This window comes from Plecotus auritus (assembly GCF_963455305.1).
Source record: "Plecotus auritus genome assembly, chromosome: 2".
In the NCBI taxonomy this organism is placed as follows: domain Eukaryota; kingdom Metazoa; phylum Chordata; class Mammalia; order Chiroptera; family Vespertilionidae; genus Plecotus; species Plecotus auritus.
In genome coordinates this window covers 145285640-145305687 of record NC_137771.1, presented here as the reverse complement: position 1 = coordinate 145305687, position 20048 = coordinate 145285640, and the positions used below count along the sequence as shown (strand labels likewise).

Sequence of the window (20048 nt, the reverse complement as noted above, 5' to 3'; positions counted from 1 at the left end):
AATGAATTGTAAATATGTTTAATATAAAATGTTGATATTCTCAAACCATTTCCACATGAATTTAGGAAAATGAATTTTAAACAATCTTCAAAACATGATAAAAGACAGTGGTATCTTTGAAAAACACACAAACAAAAATGTTAAGAAGTCACAAGAAAATGTATTATATATTTACTTTACCAAAATTTGATGTATGAAACAATTAATAGTCACCTTAAAAAGTCCCCTTCTACACACACATAAATTGGGAATGAAACATGTAATTATAAGATTCTTTATAGGAAACTTTCAAAAGACAAATACCTTTAACAATATAAAGATGGTGACAAGATTAACAAAAGCTTAAAAACACTGAGGCTTAACTGATAATATCAATTCACATGATTTTGAAATAAAATGTTCCTACTTTTAGCTTTATCTGAAATTTCCTTTGTTTCACTGCTTTATATACAGTTACAATGTAAATCCAAGAGATGCTTAAAACAGAAGATTAAAATATTCTTTAAAAAAAATTTTCCTTATCTGAGAAAATACATTATAATTGTCCCCTCAAAATATTCTTGATAACATTAGAGGGTTGTGAAGTATTTCTGTAATACCACCCTCAGCACATGAATTTATAACTGTTACCTAAACATTTAATAAAAAAAAGTAAGCTCCATGGGAATTACAGGTCTCTAAAATGTCCAATTTAAAAATATAAAAGCAATGATAGCAATCTGGCTTTACAGATGAATACTGGGTAACAGAGTTATAAAACTATGTATTTAGTTCTAATAATAAATAAGACTTTGAGGGTATTTTTAATTAAAATTATAAGGACACCAATTTTATCTTCTATACTTACATAAATTGTGTACATATATTCTGGGGTAATGTAGCAGTCAGTATATAGCTATACTTCAAATTGAGTTACATATATAATTTTTAAAACATTTTTGTTACAAATTTCACCCTGAATGAATGAACTAAATTCTCAGTTCCGCACATATGAAATTAAAAAAAGGGGGGAAAAATTACAGCAGAGTAATGGTTCCATTTAGCAGATGAGAAAAATAAGCTGCGCTTTGAAAGACTGGATTTTTATCATCTTGCTAACATTATGTCTTCTTTTACACATACAGAAGGGATGCCATAAATGGCACTTTCTGAAGCCTTGATACTAAATTCATTAAAAAAAATACACAGTATTCATACTGCATGCTTGAGCTGCAAAGAATAGAATTACAATATAATGTGACTTGTCAAAGAATTTGACAAGCACTGGGGCTGTTAGCAGGGAGGACCTAGCTCCCCTCAACTCCCATTATGTGGAAGTACAGATCACATAGTTTTATTATCTACAAAAACATTCCCACATTACATATGCTATTGCATAATCCAAGCATATTAAATCAGAAAAATATCAAATATTTATGAAATTTCCATTTCTTATCTAATAAGTTTATGTATCTCACCCCCATTTCCTCTCCATCTATAAGATCCCAACAATCTAATAATACACCTTATATATTTTAAATAAACGCCAATGACTTATAAAACTACTACAAGTTATTTTCTTCTCTGTGAGCTGGCTAACACAAATGCTGGTAAGCAGCTTTCCTGTAATCGTGTAGAACATCTGTCATCTTTGTACAGATTAACTAGCTACTGCTGCCCTTCTGCTGCTGCAAATGAAGTTTCAAAATGAGCTCGCGAATATCCTCCCGTTTGGTCTTTATTACGTGACGAGGAAACCATTTCTCCAAATGAATTGGAAGTTCAAAGTTAACAATAGGATCCTAGAGAAAAGAAAGAATACAATCATTTTAGTGGTATGATTCAAACTTGTTTGAATTTCTTTTTACAAGAAATGAGAAATTGCCAACTTTATTTAAATAACAACTTTGCTAAGATATCATTTACATACCATAAAATTCACCTAAGATATGCAATTGAGTGGTTTTCAGTATATTCACAAAGTTGTGCAACCATCACCACCATCATTTTAGAACATTTTCATTGAATTGCTAACTTTTGAACATCAAAAATAAATCCTGTTTGTTCTGTTACAATGGTGTTTAACTGATTAGTGCAAAACAGATTAGTATTAGAGAATGATACAGCTCAATGCAGAAGTCAGGTTGATTTGAACATAATTTTTTCCAACATGTTAATATTTTGAAATTACTATAACAAAGAGAAAGTCTTAGCGGTAAATGAAGAATCTCAGATTTAAAAAAACAAAAAACACATCAAATCCTGAAGAAGTGCCTTCTTTTAGAGCAAAAAACAGCCAATTTATTGGCTTCAAGAACTGCTGTATTTTCCATTATGTTAAGCTTAATAAGGAAGTTGCAAGTTTTTAAAAAAATAACTGCTGAAGAAGGCTACCTCTAGATCAGGTTTATAAATTTGATGAAACTATTAGAAGCCAGATATAAGAAGGATTTACAGCTTGAAGAATAAATTAAGAGTCCCAGGGTATAATGCTGAAAAAATAAACTATGATGCTCAGAGAGCAAATGTCAGTGGTGATTTAACTATGCGAGTATTTTTATTAGAATTAATATTGTTTTTGTTAGAGCTTAGTTACATGTTCCACAGGTTTTGAGTGATCCATCCCAGACCTATTTTTTTCCACAAATTTATGCACAAATTTGTAAAACACATGATTTAGTTTTTTGAGTTTCTCCCCCACACCCCTCCCCCCCCCCCCCGCCCCAGAAATCTTACAACCTATGGTACACTTTAATAGCCTCAGTCAGTAGAAGCATATTCTACTGACTGAGGCTATTAAAGTAGAATTATGTAACAAACTCAAAATATGTAATAAGGCACTTAAAATATTCTAAAAATAAAACCAAATCTCTTTGGAAAGAGTATTAGAAGACTAGAATTGGCTCCCTTTAATGAACTTCCAATGTGAAAAAAATATTAACATATTTCAGTGACTTCCATAACATGTACCATATTCTGCTGTTACTCCTCTCCAATTATACCAAAAGTTGTAACTGCACCTTATAATCCTTACTTTGAAAGTACTGTAACCTTTAAAGGATTTTCCAAGCAAGTATAAATAACCTGCTCAATATACCAACAACATTGGTAATGACTGAAGTAATAAGCTGACAGTTGAAAAGCAAAGAGTGATTCCTTGCTATTTAAAATTTCTCCTTTAATATTGCTGCAGTTTCAATGGAGTCTCTGGTGAGCTAGAAAATAACACCCACGCCTGTCATTGTACTTATCTAGTTCACGGTTTTCTGAACTACTTGAATACATGAATCTAGTTCTGAAAATTTTTCTTCAAATTTCTATCTGCCTTACTACTCTCTGCATGCACCCCCACCCCTACCAGTAATCATTCTGGAACTCCAATTATATGTAAATTAGACTTTTTGACTGTATCACACTTATCTTTTATGCTCTGTTCTTTACATTCTTTTTCCTCTCTAAGCAAATTGGATACTTTCTAATGTCTTTTTCTTTTTTGAAGTTCACTAATCCTATCTTCTGCTGTATCCAATCTGCTATTAAACCTATCCAATAAGTTCTAAATTTCAGATATATCAGTATACATGTTCACTTGACTTTTTTAGATTTCATCTCTTCCTTCATTTTGTTCATCTGTGACTTTTCTCTAACATATTAATCAAATCATTTCTACGTTCTTATCTAACTCCCATATCTGAATTATCTGTGGTCCCATTTCTTTTCCTTCCTTCCTTCCTTCCTTCCTTCCTTCCTTCCTTCCTTCCTTCCTTCCTTCCTTCCTTCCTTCCTTCCTTCCTTCCTTTCTTCTTTCTTTCTTGATTACCTATAACATTTTCTGCTTCTTTGCTTGCCCAGTAATTTGTGATTGTATACTGGTAACTGTGAATAAGAAATTTATTTATATTTTTACATACCTTAAAGAAGCTTTCCACATATTGCAGTAAATATACTCCACAATCACTGCTATTATCTTGTTTAGGAACTTTAGGGCATAGGTCCACCATGTTTGTTTTGCTGAATTCACGGTGAGTTTTTCGTTTAACTTCCCACTCTACCTCTAAATACCTTAAATCATCAAAAAGTAGATTGACTTGAATAGAAATCTCTTTACTGTTATGTAATACTTTCACACAAAAAAACATTTGTTGGCTCAAGCTGAATTTCCAAAGACTGAACTTTAACAGTAGAAATTATAATATGTGAGGCTTCAAAAGTCCTACTTTAAAGAAAATCATCTTAGTTTCTAACTAAATGCTAGACCTTTTCTAACAACTCAACTTTAACAAATCAAAAATATAAAGTTACTTATATCACAAAGTAGATTAACAAATTATTTTAAAACTCTAGCTGCTAGTTTTTTCCAGATCCTTAGAGTAAATTACAAAATTACACGCATACACACACACGTATTAAGAATGTAAGGTTTATTTCCTAAAGTATTATTTTGATAACCACTAACATTTGTACTGTTCCTTTGTAAAGTTGTGCTTTTGTTCAATTATGAATACAAATTCTGAATTTACTTTTGACATAGTCCTTGAGAAATAATACTTAAATTTATAGGCCTCATCTAAATACATAACAAAATATAATTCTGACATAGCATTTTCAGTAATTCTTAAAATATCTTCAAAATTATTGAGATTTTTAGGTAACAAACTAAAGGGCAAACTGTCATTACTTACTCTCGTAAATTCTGAACTGTGTTTTGTATAGAAGCAGCTTTCAAGGAGTCTAGTATGAGAATGCATGGCCTATTAAGAGCAAAGGAAGAAATCAAGATGTACATATTTGTATATGAAGTGAACCTAAATATCTGAAAATATCATTATAGCATGTACCTACCTTTTACACACTTTCTTTGGTATTGACATACTTGTCTCAGTACTCTGAAATAACATAAATTTTTATGACTTTACAATTAAAACTAGTTTGAATAAATTAATATTCAGTTACTTTCTAAAATGTTTCAAAAAACTTTGAAATTAAAATTTCAAATAAGAGTTATTTTCATCACCAAAAGAGAGCTAATTGCACTTTTCAAAATTCACTGATTTATTTTCTTATACTGGTGAAACAGTAGTTTGTACAGTTTTACATGTGGCCCAGAGAAGTTATGAACCTTTAATATGTCCTAAAAAATAATCTGGAACTTTAATTAATTACTTTTATTCAAAGTTATCATCTTCAGCAAAGATAAGCAAATTAATTTAATCTATGCTTACATACATTCTCTACCTCAATAAATAATGTCGGTAGAGATACATTTCTTCCCTCTGAAGCACAAAAAGCAAAATATTAATGTATATTAAGCAAAAAGGATGGATATTTTTGTTGGTAAATTTGAGAAACAATAGGTCAAACAAACATTTCTTTAAAGCAGAACTTCTCAGTATCTTTATTATCCTATCTAATAAAAGAGTAATATGCAAATCGACCGTACCTCCACTACACCCACCAGGCCACGCCCACCAGCCAATCAGGAGGGAATATGCAAATAAACCCAACCAAGATGGCTGCAGCCACAGAGAGCAGGAGGGAGGCTTGGGTTTCCCTGGCAATGGAGGAAGCCAAGCTTTCCACCTGCCCTTGCCGGCCCAGGCCTCCACTCAATGCTACAAAGTTTCAATTATAGAAGATAAATAAATCCCAACAGAAATGGTGGCAGCCACGGAGCGAGCAGAAGGCTTGGTTCCACTCCAGGCCACAAAGTTTCAACTGTAGAAGATAGACAAATCCCAGATCCCAGGGCCTCTGCTTGGGTCACGGGGGGGGGGCGTGGCCGGCCTGCAAACCAACACAGGCCCCTCGCCCAGGCCGCCCCACACCCCAAGGGAACCCCCACCCTGATCCGGGACACCCTTCAGGGCAAACCAGCTGACCCCAACCATGCACCAAGTCTCTATCCTATCTAATAAAAGAGTAATATGCAGATTGACCATCACTCAAACACACAAGATGGCTGTCCCCATCTGGTCAAAGATCCTGCCCCATGTGGACATAAGATGGCCACCACAAGATGGCCAGCAGGGGAGGGCAGTTGGGAGGGCCCAGGCCTGCAAGGGAGGGCAGTTGTGGGTGATCAGGCCAGCTGGGGAGGGCAGTTGGGAGGGACCAGGCCTGCAAGGGAGGGCAGTTGGGGGCTATCAAGCCTGCAGGGGAGGGCAATTAGGGGTGACCCGGCCAGCAGAGGAGGGAAGTTGGGGGTGTCTGGGTCTGCAGGGAAGGGCAGCTGCAGGGGACCCAGGCCTGCAGGGGAGAGCAGTTGGGGGGGACCAGGCCTGCAGGGGAGGGCAGTTAGGGGTGACCAGGCCTGCAGGGGAGTGCAGTTAGGGGTGACCAGGCCTGCAGGGGAAGGCAGTTAGGGGCAAACAGGCTGGCAGGGGAGCAGTTAGGCATCAATCAGGCTGGCAGGGGAGTGGTTAGGGAGTGATCAGGTTGGCAGGCAGAAGCGGTTAGGGGCAATCAGGAAGGCAGGCAGGTGAGCGGTTGGGAGCCAGCAGTCCTGGATTGTGAGAGGGATGTCCGACTGCCCTCGAAGGGTCCCAGGTTGGAGAGGGTGCAGGCTGGGCTGAGGGACACCCGCCCCGTGCACCAATTTCGTGCACCGGGCCTCTAGTCTATATAATAAAAGCCTAAGTGAGGTTATGGTGGAATGACCAGAACAACCGGTTGCTATGATACTCACTGACCACCAGGGGGCAGATGCTCAACACAGAAGCTGCCCCCTGGTGGTCAGTGCGCTACCACAAGAGGAGTGCTGTTCAGCCAGAAGCCAGGCTCACAGCTGGCGAGTGCAGTGGCAGTGGCGGGAGCCTCTTCTGCCTCCACAGCAGCACTAAGGAGCAGTGAGCCCAGTGATCAGGAGCAGCAAGCTGGTGGGCAGTAAGGAGCGAGGGGTTCTGGACTGTGCGCAGGATGTCCACTTGCTAGCTGAGGGACCCCCCATCCCCGCCAGTGCATGAATTTCGTGCACCGGGCTTCTAGTTCTAATATAACAGTGAATCTCTAAAACAGAAATAGCATCCAGGGTTTACACAAATTAAGTGACCTTAGAATCCCTTTTTATCATAAACTGCATCTTAGAACAAGTATTCTAAGAAACCCAATTTGGGAAACCTGGCTTAAAAGCAAGAAAGAACTCCCTATCCTGCCACTGTGCCAATAGAGAAGAAAACACCTTCCTTCTGCCTACCCAATACCAGTGACAGTTAAGACACAGGCCTGTGCCAGGGAGGCTGCTGCTATCTATGCTCACCAAAAATTCATTTGGTGGCTACCTTAATCGATTAAGATGCCAAATATAGACCATGCATACTAGTTTGGAGGCCCTTATATAGAAAAGTTAATGGTAACTATCTTAGTCTCAGAAGCCATGTGGGTTGGCCTTGATTCTATTTTGAATAATTTTTATCAACAATTCACAATAGAAGTAGAATATAAAAATATGCTTGCTTAGTTTATTAATTATGCTAAGTTCAAAAAATTGCTAACATAAGGAAGAATAAAAGTAAATCTGACTCACAAAAATGAGAAAAGTAGTCAACTAAGATGATCAGATAAACTACTATAAAACTAAACAAACCTAAGGAGTCAAAGTAAGATAAACAGATACAAAAAGAATGATAATATCTCATGTTCTCTTTTCTACTCCCACAAAATCCATCAAAGAATCATAGGTAGCAAAAATTTAATTATGGGCCACCAATGTCCCACAGACACCTAGCTATGCTGTATTTTACAGATTCATGAGTTTCCCTTCCTTCACATCTATAAAGAACACACTTACTTGGGAATCCACTGCACCCACGGACAGTGCTGAAGTAGTACACAGATCTTTATCTAGTTAGAAATAACAAAGCAGTTATGAGTCTTTATGTCTAATACAAAGTATTTAGATAAGCATAAATTCTAATTTGTATGTATATAGTATTTAAAGGGGGAAAAATACCTGGGATCTATTTAAACTTTTTCATGGTTGAAGTTATAAACAAAATTCAATCAACAGATAAAACTGACTATGGTCAGCTATTATCAGACAATACATAAACGCCAGAGCCAAACCTGAAATACCAGTTAGCTGGGTCTGTTTCTTATAAAAAGAAAATCTTCAAAAATGGATCACTAATCAAAATATCTGCTGTTTCTATTTATTTTTTAAAATATATTTTTATTGATTTCAGAGAGAGGAAGGGAGAGGGAAAGAGAGATTGAAACATCAATGATAAGGGAGAAACATTGATCAACTGCCTTCTGCATACCCCAACTGAGGATTAAGCCCGCAACCAGAGCATGTGCCATGACCGGGAATCGAACCATGACATCTTGGTTCATAGGTCAACACTCAACCACTGAGACACAACAGTAGGCAAAATGTCTGCTGTATATAATGTGGAGGAGCATTAATTTGCCTAGTAACGGTTCTTATAACCTATGATCATAGAGTGTTTCATAAGTATACTTTTTAAGAAGAGGATGATTAGAGAAAATTGAAAATAATCAGTTGCTTTATCAGATAGAACCCCCCCCCCCTCCGGATTTTGGTCAGTGTTAATGATAATGACTATTATTAATTCTGCTTGCTGCTTGGGCTACAGCTATAGAACATATAATTTTGATTTTTCTTCTTCAAAGAAAGTAGGCTTATTTGCTTGCTTAACTGGGTTGTAACTTAAGAAAAATCAAGGCAGAATTATAAGAGACCCATATTACCTAGTCAAATTACTGTGTCAACAAAAACTGTGTTACTTTATATTAAGAAAAAAAGGAGAATTTCAAGCTTGACTGAAGATCCACGGCATGGATCCTTAGTCATGCCGGCAAGATTATGCTATAAAGTGCCATGATGAAACTCGATATAAAAGTATATCAAGAATTATATATTGTCTATATAGGAGGCTGGGCATATATCATGAAAATTTCAGCTTTCTTATTCTTCTAATAAGTTTAAAGATAATAAATAACTATGTTATCTTTTAACGTCATAATGTTCCCTCTAATCATTCCATTGTTGTTGCCATTGAAAACACCATTTACATTATGTTTATCACCTATTGTTTTGTTGTTGTGTTGGGATTGCTGAGCCTGGGATTGCTGGGATATGGTTTGTGGAAAATCTTCATACACAGCTTCTTCTAACCACGGAAAACAAATGACTGCAAGGTACCAGTGAGACCTGTCGAAAAAGAAATACAATCTTAATAACACAAAATATAAACAATGCCGAAGAATACATCCTAGAACTACAGCTAAGAAAGGGGGTGTGACAAATTTTGCATTAATTTTAAAGAAGTCAATTATAATATCTGATATAATATAGAACACACATTCCAAAACTAATTAAGAAGTAAGACTACTTAGGATAAAATCTGAGTAGTTCAAACTTATTTACTTTCATATAGTCAGTGTTTTCTGTCGAGGATCTGCTTTAATAAATAGACTCGAAGATAATCATTTTTCTATTAGTTCTTAAAGAGCTTACCCTCAAATATTTGAAGATTCATGCTAACATCTTTTGATCTTTTCTTGAGTTCAAAAAAATATTCAATGCCTCAGTCATTACAGTTTTGTGCTCATTTGTCATTTTATTTTTTTCACTATTATTTACAATATAACCACTGTCAAAACAAAATCCAAGATACATAACTCATTGTTTTAGCTAATGAGTGGGTTAAAAAACTGTGGTACATCTACACAATGGAATACTATGCTGCTGTAAAAAGGAAGGAACTCCTATCATTTGCAACAGCATGGATGGACCTGGAGAGCATTATGCTAAGCAAAATAAGTCAGTTAGAGAAAGATAAATATCACATGATCTCCCTCACTTATGGAATATAATGAACAACATAAACTGATGAACAAAAACAGATCCAGAGACAGAGAAGCATCAACCAGACTGTCAAACCTCAGAGGGAAGGCAGGGGAGGGTGTGGGTAAAGGGGAGAGATCAACCAAAGGACTTATATGCATGCATATAAGCATAACCAATGGACACAGACACTAGGAGGGTGAGGACATGAGGGGGGGTGGGGGGGCAATGGGGGATAAGGACACATATGTAATACCTTAATCAATAAAGAAAAAAATAAAAATAAATAATAACAACACCTGGGATTAATATACCCACACTTTTTACTGATTATCTATCTAAATACACCCCAAATACTTTTCTGTACCCTCTCCAATTTTCTTTTGAAATAATCTGAAATACTCACGACTCATTTACAGGCACAAAGATGTAATCTTTATTAAAGATGTTTATGTTGCGAGTCCATGTTCTTACCCTTTTATGTCTTCTTTGTGCCATTCTGGGAATATGAAAGATATATTTGATATATAAATAATTAAAAATTTAAGATAAGGATTTCAAGAATCATTTTTATAACTAAAAACTGCTAGGTTTAGTTTACCTAACATTCTTTTCAAGATATATAACACACTAGAAAATTATCTCCTTTTATTAACTCCGGGGTATTCTTAAATCTGATCCTTGTTTATAAATAATGTAATAGAAGGCAACAATTTATAAAATGTTATGTAGATTCTACAAGTGGCACAACTGAATATAAAACAACTATACCTATTTATTCTGTTTAGTTCCATCTTCACATGGTATAAAACACTATTATTAAACCTTACAGAACTGTCTAAATGTTATATCTGTGAATAGGGAGGTGTTTTAAAACATAATGAAAGAGGGAGAAGGAGGCAGATGTTCTTAGATTTTTAAAGGTGACACTTGTCTCCCTTCATTTGTTATATAAAGAAACTATAAGACAATGAGTTATGTATATCCATCTTTCATTTTATTACTTCAACTAATATTTATTAGGTTCCTCAGAACAAATAATGACATCACCCACACTGACCTAAAGGAATTTATTTTAAAATGAGGGCAGAAAAAAACACACAACAAATAACTAAAATATAAGTGTCATAAGGAACGACATTACAGCATCTAGGAAAGCCACCTATAAAAGGGTTGGGACACACACAAAAAACAAGTACGGAATAGTTTATTTTCTTTACATCAGGGGTGGGGAAAGTCCATGGGCCCAATAAGGCTTGAGAAATCATTTGGTCTGGCCCTGCCAAGGCAACCACAGGTAGGACTTGAAATTCAATAAATCTAGGAGCTTTTTTCAATAGCAACATAAATTTATATTAAGCGAATTATATTAAGTGAATGCTGTTATAAATATCTAAATGGCCCTTGGCAGAAAAAAGGTTCCCCACCTCTGCTTTACTAAATCCATCAAGGAAGTTAAGGGAAAATATCAAACCAAGTTTAGATGTCAAAAAATAATTTTAGGAAGGGGATGGCATTTAACAGTGGCATAAAGGAGGTGGTATGTGACTTCTGGATCAGGGATCCATCCCTTGAAGAACCTCTTTTTATGCAGGAAATTAAATCATTAAGTTCTTAAAGATTTATATACCAAGTAATACAGGAAATAGACATCTTTGCCCAATACCTGTTCATCTGATTAACCAAACTTGCAAGGGCAGACATGGGAAATAAGATGGGATCCAGAAAGGGCTAAAAGATGTGATAGGAATGAACATTATATGTAGAAGACTAACTTCATAAAATAATCTGGAGTCACATGTTCACTGAGTTTTTTTTATTTCAGAATGGCCCAACCATTACAAGATTATAAACAACTGCTTTCCTGTATAGTCTATTAATTTCCATTTGAAAATCAGAAGGCTGCCAAGTTTTCTGTGTTATGTTGGTGTTTGGTAGATTTCCTGATTATGTTAACTTTATTTGATTGGGAATATATTACACATAAGATGGGGCAAGGAGAATAGGAGGGAATATGGGAGCCACAAATTAATCTTATTCTCAGTTCTTAACTGTGTAGAAAATCCTCAATCAAATGTCTAACAGTTCTCTCCCCATTAAATGATATACATTATTATTTATCATTTTCTTTGAGTTCTTAGCATGTACCAAGCACTGAGTAAAAGGCACTAGGGATAGTAGAAAATAAGGCAGATAAAGTCCCTGACCTCATGTAGCTTATACTTAATGTGAGAAACTGCCAGAATTACTGCCCAAGGTGGAAGGTAAAGAAGAAATCACCTAGTTTCTTCCTTCCTTCCTTTCCAACTCCCAGTGTCCCCCAAAGGAAGTGCAATTGGAAATGCAGCCTGCAAGAGTCCGCCTGTGAGAGGGAGCAGTACCATGGAAGGGTGAGAATGTCTCACAGAACAACAGACCCAGCACCTACACAAGTGTAATATGACTCACTCAAGGGAACATACGAGGTTATTTCATTAGAAACATCAAAATGATATATTTGCCTCTCAAAACGTAAGTACAATGGAAGATAGACTTACGAAAGATTTGGATTATCTTCTGTTAAGTTATTTTCCTTTCTTGTCAAGCATTTATAGAAAAAGCTACTAAAAATGTGACTTCGTTCAACAAGTTCATTTGATGCCTTTTCCAATATAAGATACCTGGTAAAGTAGCAACACCACAAAATTAAATTATTTTTAGATTTTACCTGGTCTTCCCCAATTATCTTATGTGTTCTGTTATTGAACTCATTTTTATATCCAACTAGAGGCCCAGTACACAAAATTCGTGCACTCAGAGGGGTCCCTCAGCCCAGCCTGCACCCTCTCGCAGTCCAGGAGCCCTTGAAGGGTGTCCGACTGACACGGATGTGGGAGAGGCTCCCGCCACCGCGGCTGCGCTCACCAGCTGTGAGCCAGGCTTCTGGCTGAGCGGCGCTCCCCCTGTGGGAGCACCTGCCCCCTGGTGGTCAGTGTGCATCATAGCAACCAGTCGGTCCACTGTTCAGTCAATTTGCATATTAGTCTTTTATTATATATGATTAGATTCAAAGCAATCTTGCAATTTGCTCTGATTTCAGTTCTTTTTGTTTTTTAGTTACTTCAAAGACCTGCACCAAGACTGTTTAAAGCAGAAATTGCCCACTTATTCACTTAACAAATATTTATCAAATACCTAACATGTGTTGAGTACCATATTTATTCTACAGACACACAAGAAAAGAAAAAAATCTTAATAATTCTGAGACATGACTAATCTCTAAATTCTTAGTCCATTTCTATACTAAAAATTCTTCAACATAAGATTATAATTCAATCACTGAATAATTAAACCTTTCATGATTAGAGAATTCAACTATTCTTTTTCTTGTTTGTTGTTAAACCTCACCTGAGAGTATTTTTCCCATTGGTTTTTAAGAAAGTGGGAGGGAGAAAAGGAGGGGGAGAAAGAGAGACATCAATGTAAGAGAGACACACTAATTGGTTGCCTCCCCACACCGCCCCAACCAGGGCTGGGAATCGAACCCAAGACGCTTAGGTACCTGTGCCTGTGCTCCAACCACTGGACAACACAGGCTAGGGCAGAACTCTACTATTTTTAATGTTTATGCAGGTTTGAAAATTACCTTATAATTACTTTCTTAAAAAAATAACAGACAAAGAAAATGTAAAGTTTTTCTATAATGTGGTTATGGGAAAGATATACTACAGGGAAGGAGACACAAAGAATGCTTGATTTGAATGATGATTAAGATAGGTGTATACATATGTGAATATCAGCTTTAAACTTTACTACTTGAAAGTTATACATCAATTTAAAAAATAAATAGAAAGTAGCTTAAAAAAATAAAGTTAGAATCCCCTCTGAAAATAAGGAACACAGATATAGGCAGTTCCATGAAAAGGAAGTATAGAAAAATACTATTAAATCTGCATTAAAAATAAAATTTTATTAATTAATTCCAAAGAACATATTAAAATACCAAAAAAAGATCCATTTCATCTCATAAAATATAAATTTGATGCTATTATAGGATACAAAAATAAGATTCAAAGTGCTTAACCTTTAGAGGGAGAATGATTATAAAACTACCAAATAACTTTAAAATAAGGCAAAATAGTATAAGTACCATAAAAGAGATGCAAATGAAGTTTTATGGGAGTTAATAATATCTGTTTAGAAGATCAGGAAAAGTTTCACAAAGGTAACACTTGAAAGGAACCTTGAAAGGGAATAAAATTTCAATAAGTTTAAATAAGAGGTGAGAATTCCAGGAAGCAGGAAAAACAGAGCATTAATACAGAAGTGTGAATAGGGATGGGCTTTATTTAGCAAACTGTTTATAATTCAATTTTTCTGGACTGTGTAGTACATATATGTAGATGGCTGAAAAGAGAGATTGGTGTCATATTATCAAGATCCTCAAATGCCAGACTGTGTTTGAACTCATTTTAACAGGTAATAAGATATTACTAAAAGTTCCTAAGAATTGCTTTCTTAGAGCAGTTTAAGAAAAATAAAGTTAAAAAAACATACTTGATGGACAGTAAAACAGAGACAAAAGATACAGGGAGACTACTTAAAAAGGCAGAAGGACAATTTAGGTGAGATAAGGAGTACTAGAAAGATCATGGCAACAAAAGAAACAGATTAAATGAACTTGACAGACAGAATCTGTTAAAATTGGCAACTCAATATGTAGAAAGCGAATGGGGGGGTGGGGGATAAAGAGTCCATGATAATGGAGACTTTCACTCCCAGTCTAGATTGAATAATAGGAACCAGATTTACCCTTCTGCTTGAAAAAAAACCAAAAACAAAATTAAACAAAATATATAAAACAATCGTTTTTAAAACCCTGGATATCAGGCAACAAAGAACAGTGATCTTTGAGAAACGTGAAACAAGGTAAGCTCCACTAATGCCCTCGGTACTGCCTTGACAGTTTCCAGGCTACAGCACAAGAAGTAACCCATTGAGGCCTGACAGACTCCCCGAGTTGAAGAGATGGATGTGAGTCAGAAGAGACCAAAGCAGCCAGGGTTCACAGATCTGAATACTGGAAAGAAAAGAACTGTCTGCATAGAGAATTCCAAACATCTTCAGAAAGTTCTCCTCAAGTAGTCAGCAACATATTGATCATTGTACGGGTGTAAGCAAAATACCCAAGGCTGGGGGAAAAACTACCTGAAAAGATGAGACAGAACGGTACCCAGCATTTCCACAGGCCATGGCAATAATGCCTTTTCCTACCAGCCAGGCTGGAAAACCTCATGATTCATGAGGCACCGGGTAGAACATTCTGAAAGGTCTTTCCTCAGAGGTGGGGATTAATTTGTTGGTCTTGGCTAACAAATCACAAAAAGCATGACCCTTAAAAGCATCAAACTGCTTCCAAACAATCTGTGTTCCATAATAAAATTCAATTAATATTTATAGGAATACAAAAATGCCCAACACCCAATAAAAAATCACCAGACATGCAAAGAAGCAGAACAAAACAAAAAACACTCACAATGAAAAGAAAAACTGATCCAAAACTGACACAGATGTTAGAATAAGTAGAAAAGGACACTGAAACATTATTATAACTATATTCCAAACAGTTACTATAACTAAATAGAGACATGGAAGATATAAAAAAGGACCCAAATTAAACTTCTAGAGAATAAATCTACAATGTCAAGGATAAAGAGTAAATGCTAGCATGAGATTTGGGGCCTGAGTGACTGGACTAAGTACTGAATTATCAGTAAAATAGGGCTTAGGTAAAATGACAATAAATTTAGTTTGAGAGGGGTCAATGAAATAATTAGAGACATCTAAAAGAAGTGAAGGGATACAGTACAAAATAAAGGCTAGAAACAAATTACCTTTGCATGAAAGTTGATAAAAACTTCCCTATCTATTCCTTCAGCTTGGCTATACCAAAAATTTGAAAGTTTTTTTTTTTTAATAGTGATATGGATTTTTAAAATGACTGTTAACTCTTAATTGTGCTTAAAGACACAATAGATAACTACACAGAGTTGCTTCTTTTCAGTTAGTTCCCAAAGTGACTTGTAATTATGTAAGTAGTTTCTTCATCACAATAATAGTCAAAGAAGAATAAATCTAAAACAAACTAAAAACAGTAGCTCTTCTGAAGTACATAATATCTATTGGAAATAAGGGAATACAACTGAGTTAGTCAACTCTAGAAAACGTTTGTAGACAAAAAATTTTCAAATGTAGTATCTTGACAGGTTACTTTTATCTAGAGTTAAATACTTTAGATATAAAAACATTTACTTTAAGATTCACATCAACACCTATAAAACAAATGAGAAGATCATTTAGCATTGTACTTACTTAAGGTAGAAATCAATAATTACATCATTAAGAAACTCCCCTTCTTCTAAGCACTCCAGATCTTCACTAGTTACTCCTAATCCCCCCTTTGTAGGTGGTGGAGGATATACAATCAACCTTAAAAGTAAAAATAAAGTTAAAGTATATTGGTATTAAAAATTCTACTATCAAAAAGATTTGTCATATGGTACAATAACAGGGTAGTAGTATTCAATAACTAAAATACGTAGAGTAAAAAATATTTGACAGGATATGAGCAATTATATTTTCCTCCCTTTATTTTCATAAGCTACTTATAGTAGTCTCATTGAGCATCTTTTCCTTTCCAATCCTTCTCATGTAGGCTGGTCTTAATATCTGTTAAATCAATAGGTTATATCTCACAATCAATCACAATACCATTGAGGATGTCTATCTTCTGTGTAATTTTTAACTTTCAACAAACTGATATAATAAAACCATGGATGATTTTCCTATGGTATACTTTCCAACTCTAAGTGAATCCCTATTCAGATTCCTAGTTCCTTTCTATTCAGAAGAGCCAGCAGTCAAAAACTATGCTCTACAGGTGGCTAGTCTAAGCCAGCAGCTGGCTAATGGAAATAATAGGGAGCTTAAGGAGGCAAGTTTCCTATAATAAAGTGCTTATAATGTAAAACTTAAGAGAACATAAGGGAAAGAAATAATTAGAACACAACCAAAAAGAAGTGGAAAACAGATTACAACTAATTAGGCATCTTTCTTCTAGTATCCTCTCTTCAAGTTCAGAAAAAAGATCAGTAGCAGCTGTGAATTCTTGACTATAATCTTGGCATAGACAGATGCACAAATCTATACTAATAAAAGGGTAATATGCAAATGGTTGTGACGCCCTCATGCTGTAACGACCTATCAGCAGGAGGCTGCATGTGTGGCAGGCACGGGTGGGCAGGGCTGCATGTGTGGCGAGGCTGGGACATGAGGCTGTGTCCCCCGCCTGGCGCCGGCCAGGGATGTATGCTGTTATTGTTTATTTATTAATAAATGTATATATTATTTTTATATACATTTTACTAATTTTCTTTCATCTCTGACACTTCTATTATAGAGAAATGGCAAATAATATTAAAATATTTCCTCTAATTAATTCCCTTTTAATGTGCACAAATTTTATGCACTGGGCCACTAGTATAGTAAATAATAAAGGTACAACATGTACTTCTTGAACTAGAAAGATTTAAGAAGATAAAAGTCATCCACAATTGACTTAATCTTGATAAGCATGGCACCTAAACCAAAAAAGACTGTGAAAATTTTAAATGCTAATATTATAGTTTCTATTTATCAGCTATTTTCCTACCCTGTGCTTTCATGTGGTGTTTTTTTTCCTAAAACACAGAAAAGGAATACATAGAGGAATAAAACCACCCTCAAATGCACAGACTCCCGATTCTGCCTTCCCACCATGAGAAGATATATAAAAGATGAAATATAAACCAAAAAAAGCAATTTCTGAAAGGGAAGTTCTGACAAATTCTAAAATACCTTAAATTGAGGCACACTTTAATAAATAATTTCACTTTCCTATTATATATTCAGATATAAAATATATAATCTTAAAAATCATACATTACTATTTAAATATTTTCAATAAATGCTTTAATCTTACAAAATTTGATAGTCTGGCTACTATTTCTGTCTTATTAACATAAAACTAAATGAAATGGCACAATTGTTTTTCTTAATAAAAGTTTTTTAACTTTTCATAAATTTAGAAAAAACATTATTTTCATTATTAGCCATTTAGTGTGAAAGTAAAACTCAAAACATTTAAAAAGGTAGACTACTTAAAATCAGCAACATGAGTGAAAACAACTAGCGTGCCCACCTATTACAAACGGGACATGAGACAGTACATACTTCTGAACAGGTCCAGTGTGCCTGACTTCTCGCCATTCTTCATCTGGGTTAGTTGTAACAGAAAGTGAGTAGCAACCGCTACTTTGCTTCTGCAGGAAGGTGTAATTAGGTTTGGCTGCATCTATATTTGAGGGCTGACAGGAAATGGGGAGAAAAGTCTCCTTATAGATACATAAATACATATTAACTCTGAAAAGAACAGTCAAAACCTAGACTTGTAAGAGAAAATGTGACTAAAAGAAATCCAAATCATGGAATTATATCTATACTTTTAGAATTTCTGCAAAGATATAAGCATCAAAATAATACTATTGATCAAAAGATATTGTACATAATCAAAGTTTCAGTTGAAGTGTTACTTATAAATCTGAGCTTTATAATTAAAAGAGAATCTGTGCAGCTCAAAATGAACAAAAGAGGTGATAAGATAATAGAAAAAATTTTTAAAGAGGGACTGAGTTTATAATAACATAAATTGATATTCCATTATTAATGGAAAAGTAGAATGTAAATTTGTATATACAAATAGTTACCATGCAAAATTGTTACAATGTATACATAAATAAAGAAAATCTCACACCTTGTTTTCCTAATGTGGCTTCCTACAAGCCTTCTAAATAACAGATTAGCCTCTGACCAGACAGACTGTCCTGTGTGTAGGTATACATGCACATGCATGCTCCACAGCAAACTTAATAAACATTTTTCTCTCCAGAGGTATTTTTTTTTTTAAAAAAAAGAGCACACTCGCCGAAACCGGTTTGGCTCGGTGGATAGAGCGTCAGCCTGCGGACTGAAAGGTCCCAGGTTCGATTCTGGTCAAGGGCACGTACCTTGGTTGCGGGCACATCCCCAGTGGGAGGTGTGCAGGAGGCAGCTGATCGATGTTTATCTCTCATCGATGTTTCTAACTCTCTATCCCTCTCCCTTCCTCTCTGTAAAAAATCAATAAAATATATTTAAAAAAAAAAAAAAGAGCACATTTAAACTTACTATGAATTGTTTCAAGGTAATTTTAGACTTACAGAGGAGTTGCAAAAAACAAGCCTCTCCCAAATTCCAGTAATATTAACATCTTATATGACCACTAGTAGCCCTGCATACACATCCGTGTGCCAGTAGCTCGCCAGTAGCTCACTGCTGCCCTCCAGTAGCTCTCCATACGATGCCCTGCCCTCCTGTAGCTTTCCCATCCCCCTCCCCTGCCCCCCTCATAGCTTGCTGCCCTGCACCCTCCTGTAGCTCTCCACCGCCTGCTTGTAGCCAGTAGCTCGCTGCTGCTCTCCTATAGCTCTCCCACTCCCCCTCTCCCAGCCCCCCTCATAGCTTGCTGCCCTGCCCCCTCCTGTAGCTCTCTGCGGCCCACTTATAGCTCGCTGCCCCACCCTCCTGCTGATCCATGCTCCGGTTGTTATGTGGTCAGTCATTACACTTCACGGTGTAACGACCATTTGCATATTACATCTTTATTATATAGGATAGTACAATTATCAAAACTAAGACATTCACCCTGGTATAATATTATACAATAAACTACAGACTTTATTCTGATTTCAACTAGTTTTTCCACTGATATCTTGTTCTTGTTTCAGGACCTTACAATGCTTCAATCTTCCCTTATCTTTCATAACCTTGGTATTTTTAAAGAGTATTAATCAGTTATTTTGTAACCAGGTTTCTCTGGGTTTTTTCTCATGATTAGATTGAAGATATACAATATTGGAAGAATACCACAGAAGTGGTGTATCCTTCTCGGTGGATGATGTGACAGGTATTATGTCAGAATGTCTTATTACTGGTGATATTAACTTGGATCACTTGGGTTAAGGTGATGTCTGCCAGTCTTCTCCACTGTTACTACTTTTTGTAATTAATAAATATATTGGTGAAGAGATTTTAAGATTATGCACATATCCTGTTTCTCCTTAAATTTTCACCCATTAAATTTAGCACCCAATCATACTATGATTTTTCTAATGGTGGTTTTATATTTCTCTCATTCTTTATATTT

General features: G+C 35.6%; 1 protein-coding gene across 9 annotated transcripts in view; it reads right to left on the bottom strand.

The window, feature by feature from the left end:
• The window catches only part of SENP7 (SUMO specific peptidase 7), a 215885-nt gene continuing 195837 nt past the window's right edge, over nucleotides 1–20048 (bottom strand). For all 9 annotated transcript variants that reach the window (XM_080655696.1, XM_080655703.1, XM_080655700.1 and 6 more), the window contains 10 exons: nucleotides 18038–18171; nucleotides 16139–16255; nucleotides 12325–12447; nucleotides 10194–10286; nucleotides 9027–9151; nucleotides 7766–7818; nucleotides 4822–4865; nucleotides 4662–4730; nucleotides 3891–4041; nucleotides 1–1781 (listed from right to left, as the gene is read on the bottom strand). In XM_080655696.1, the coding sequence (XP_080511822.1) occupies nucleotides 1644–1781; nucleotides 3891–4041; nucleotides 4662–4730; nucleotides 4822–4865; nucleotides 7766–7818; nucleotides 9027–9151; nucleotides 10194–10286; nucleotides 12325–12447; nucleotides 16139–16255; nucleotides 18038–18171 (1047 nt within the window). In that variant the 3' untranslated portion in view covers nucleotides 1–1643. The remainder of the gene's footprint in view (nucleotides 1782–3890; nucleotides 4042–4661; nucleotides 4731–4821; nucleotides 4866–7765; nucleotides 7819–9026; nucleotides 9152–10193; nucleotides 10287–12324; nucleotides 12448–16138; nucleotides 16256–18037; nucleotides 18172–20048) is intronic.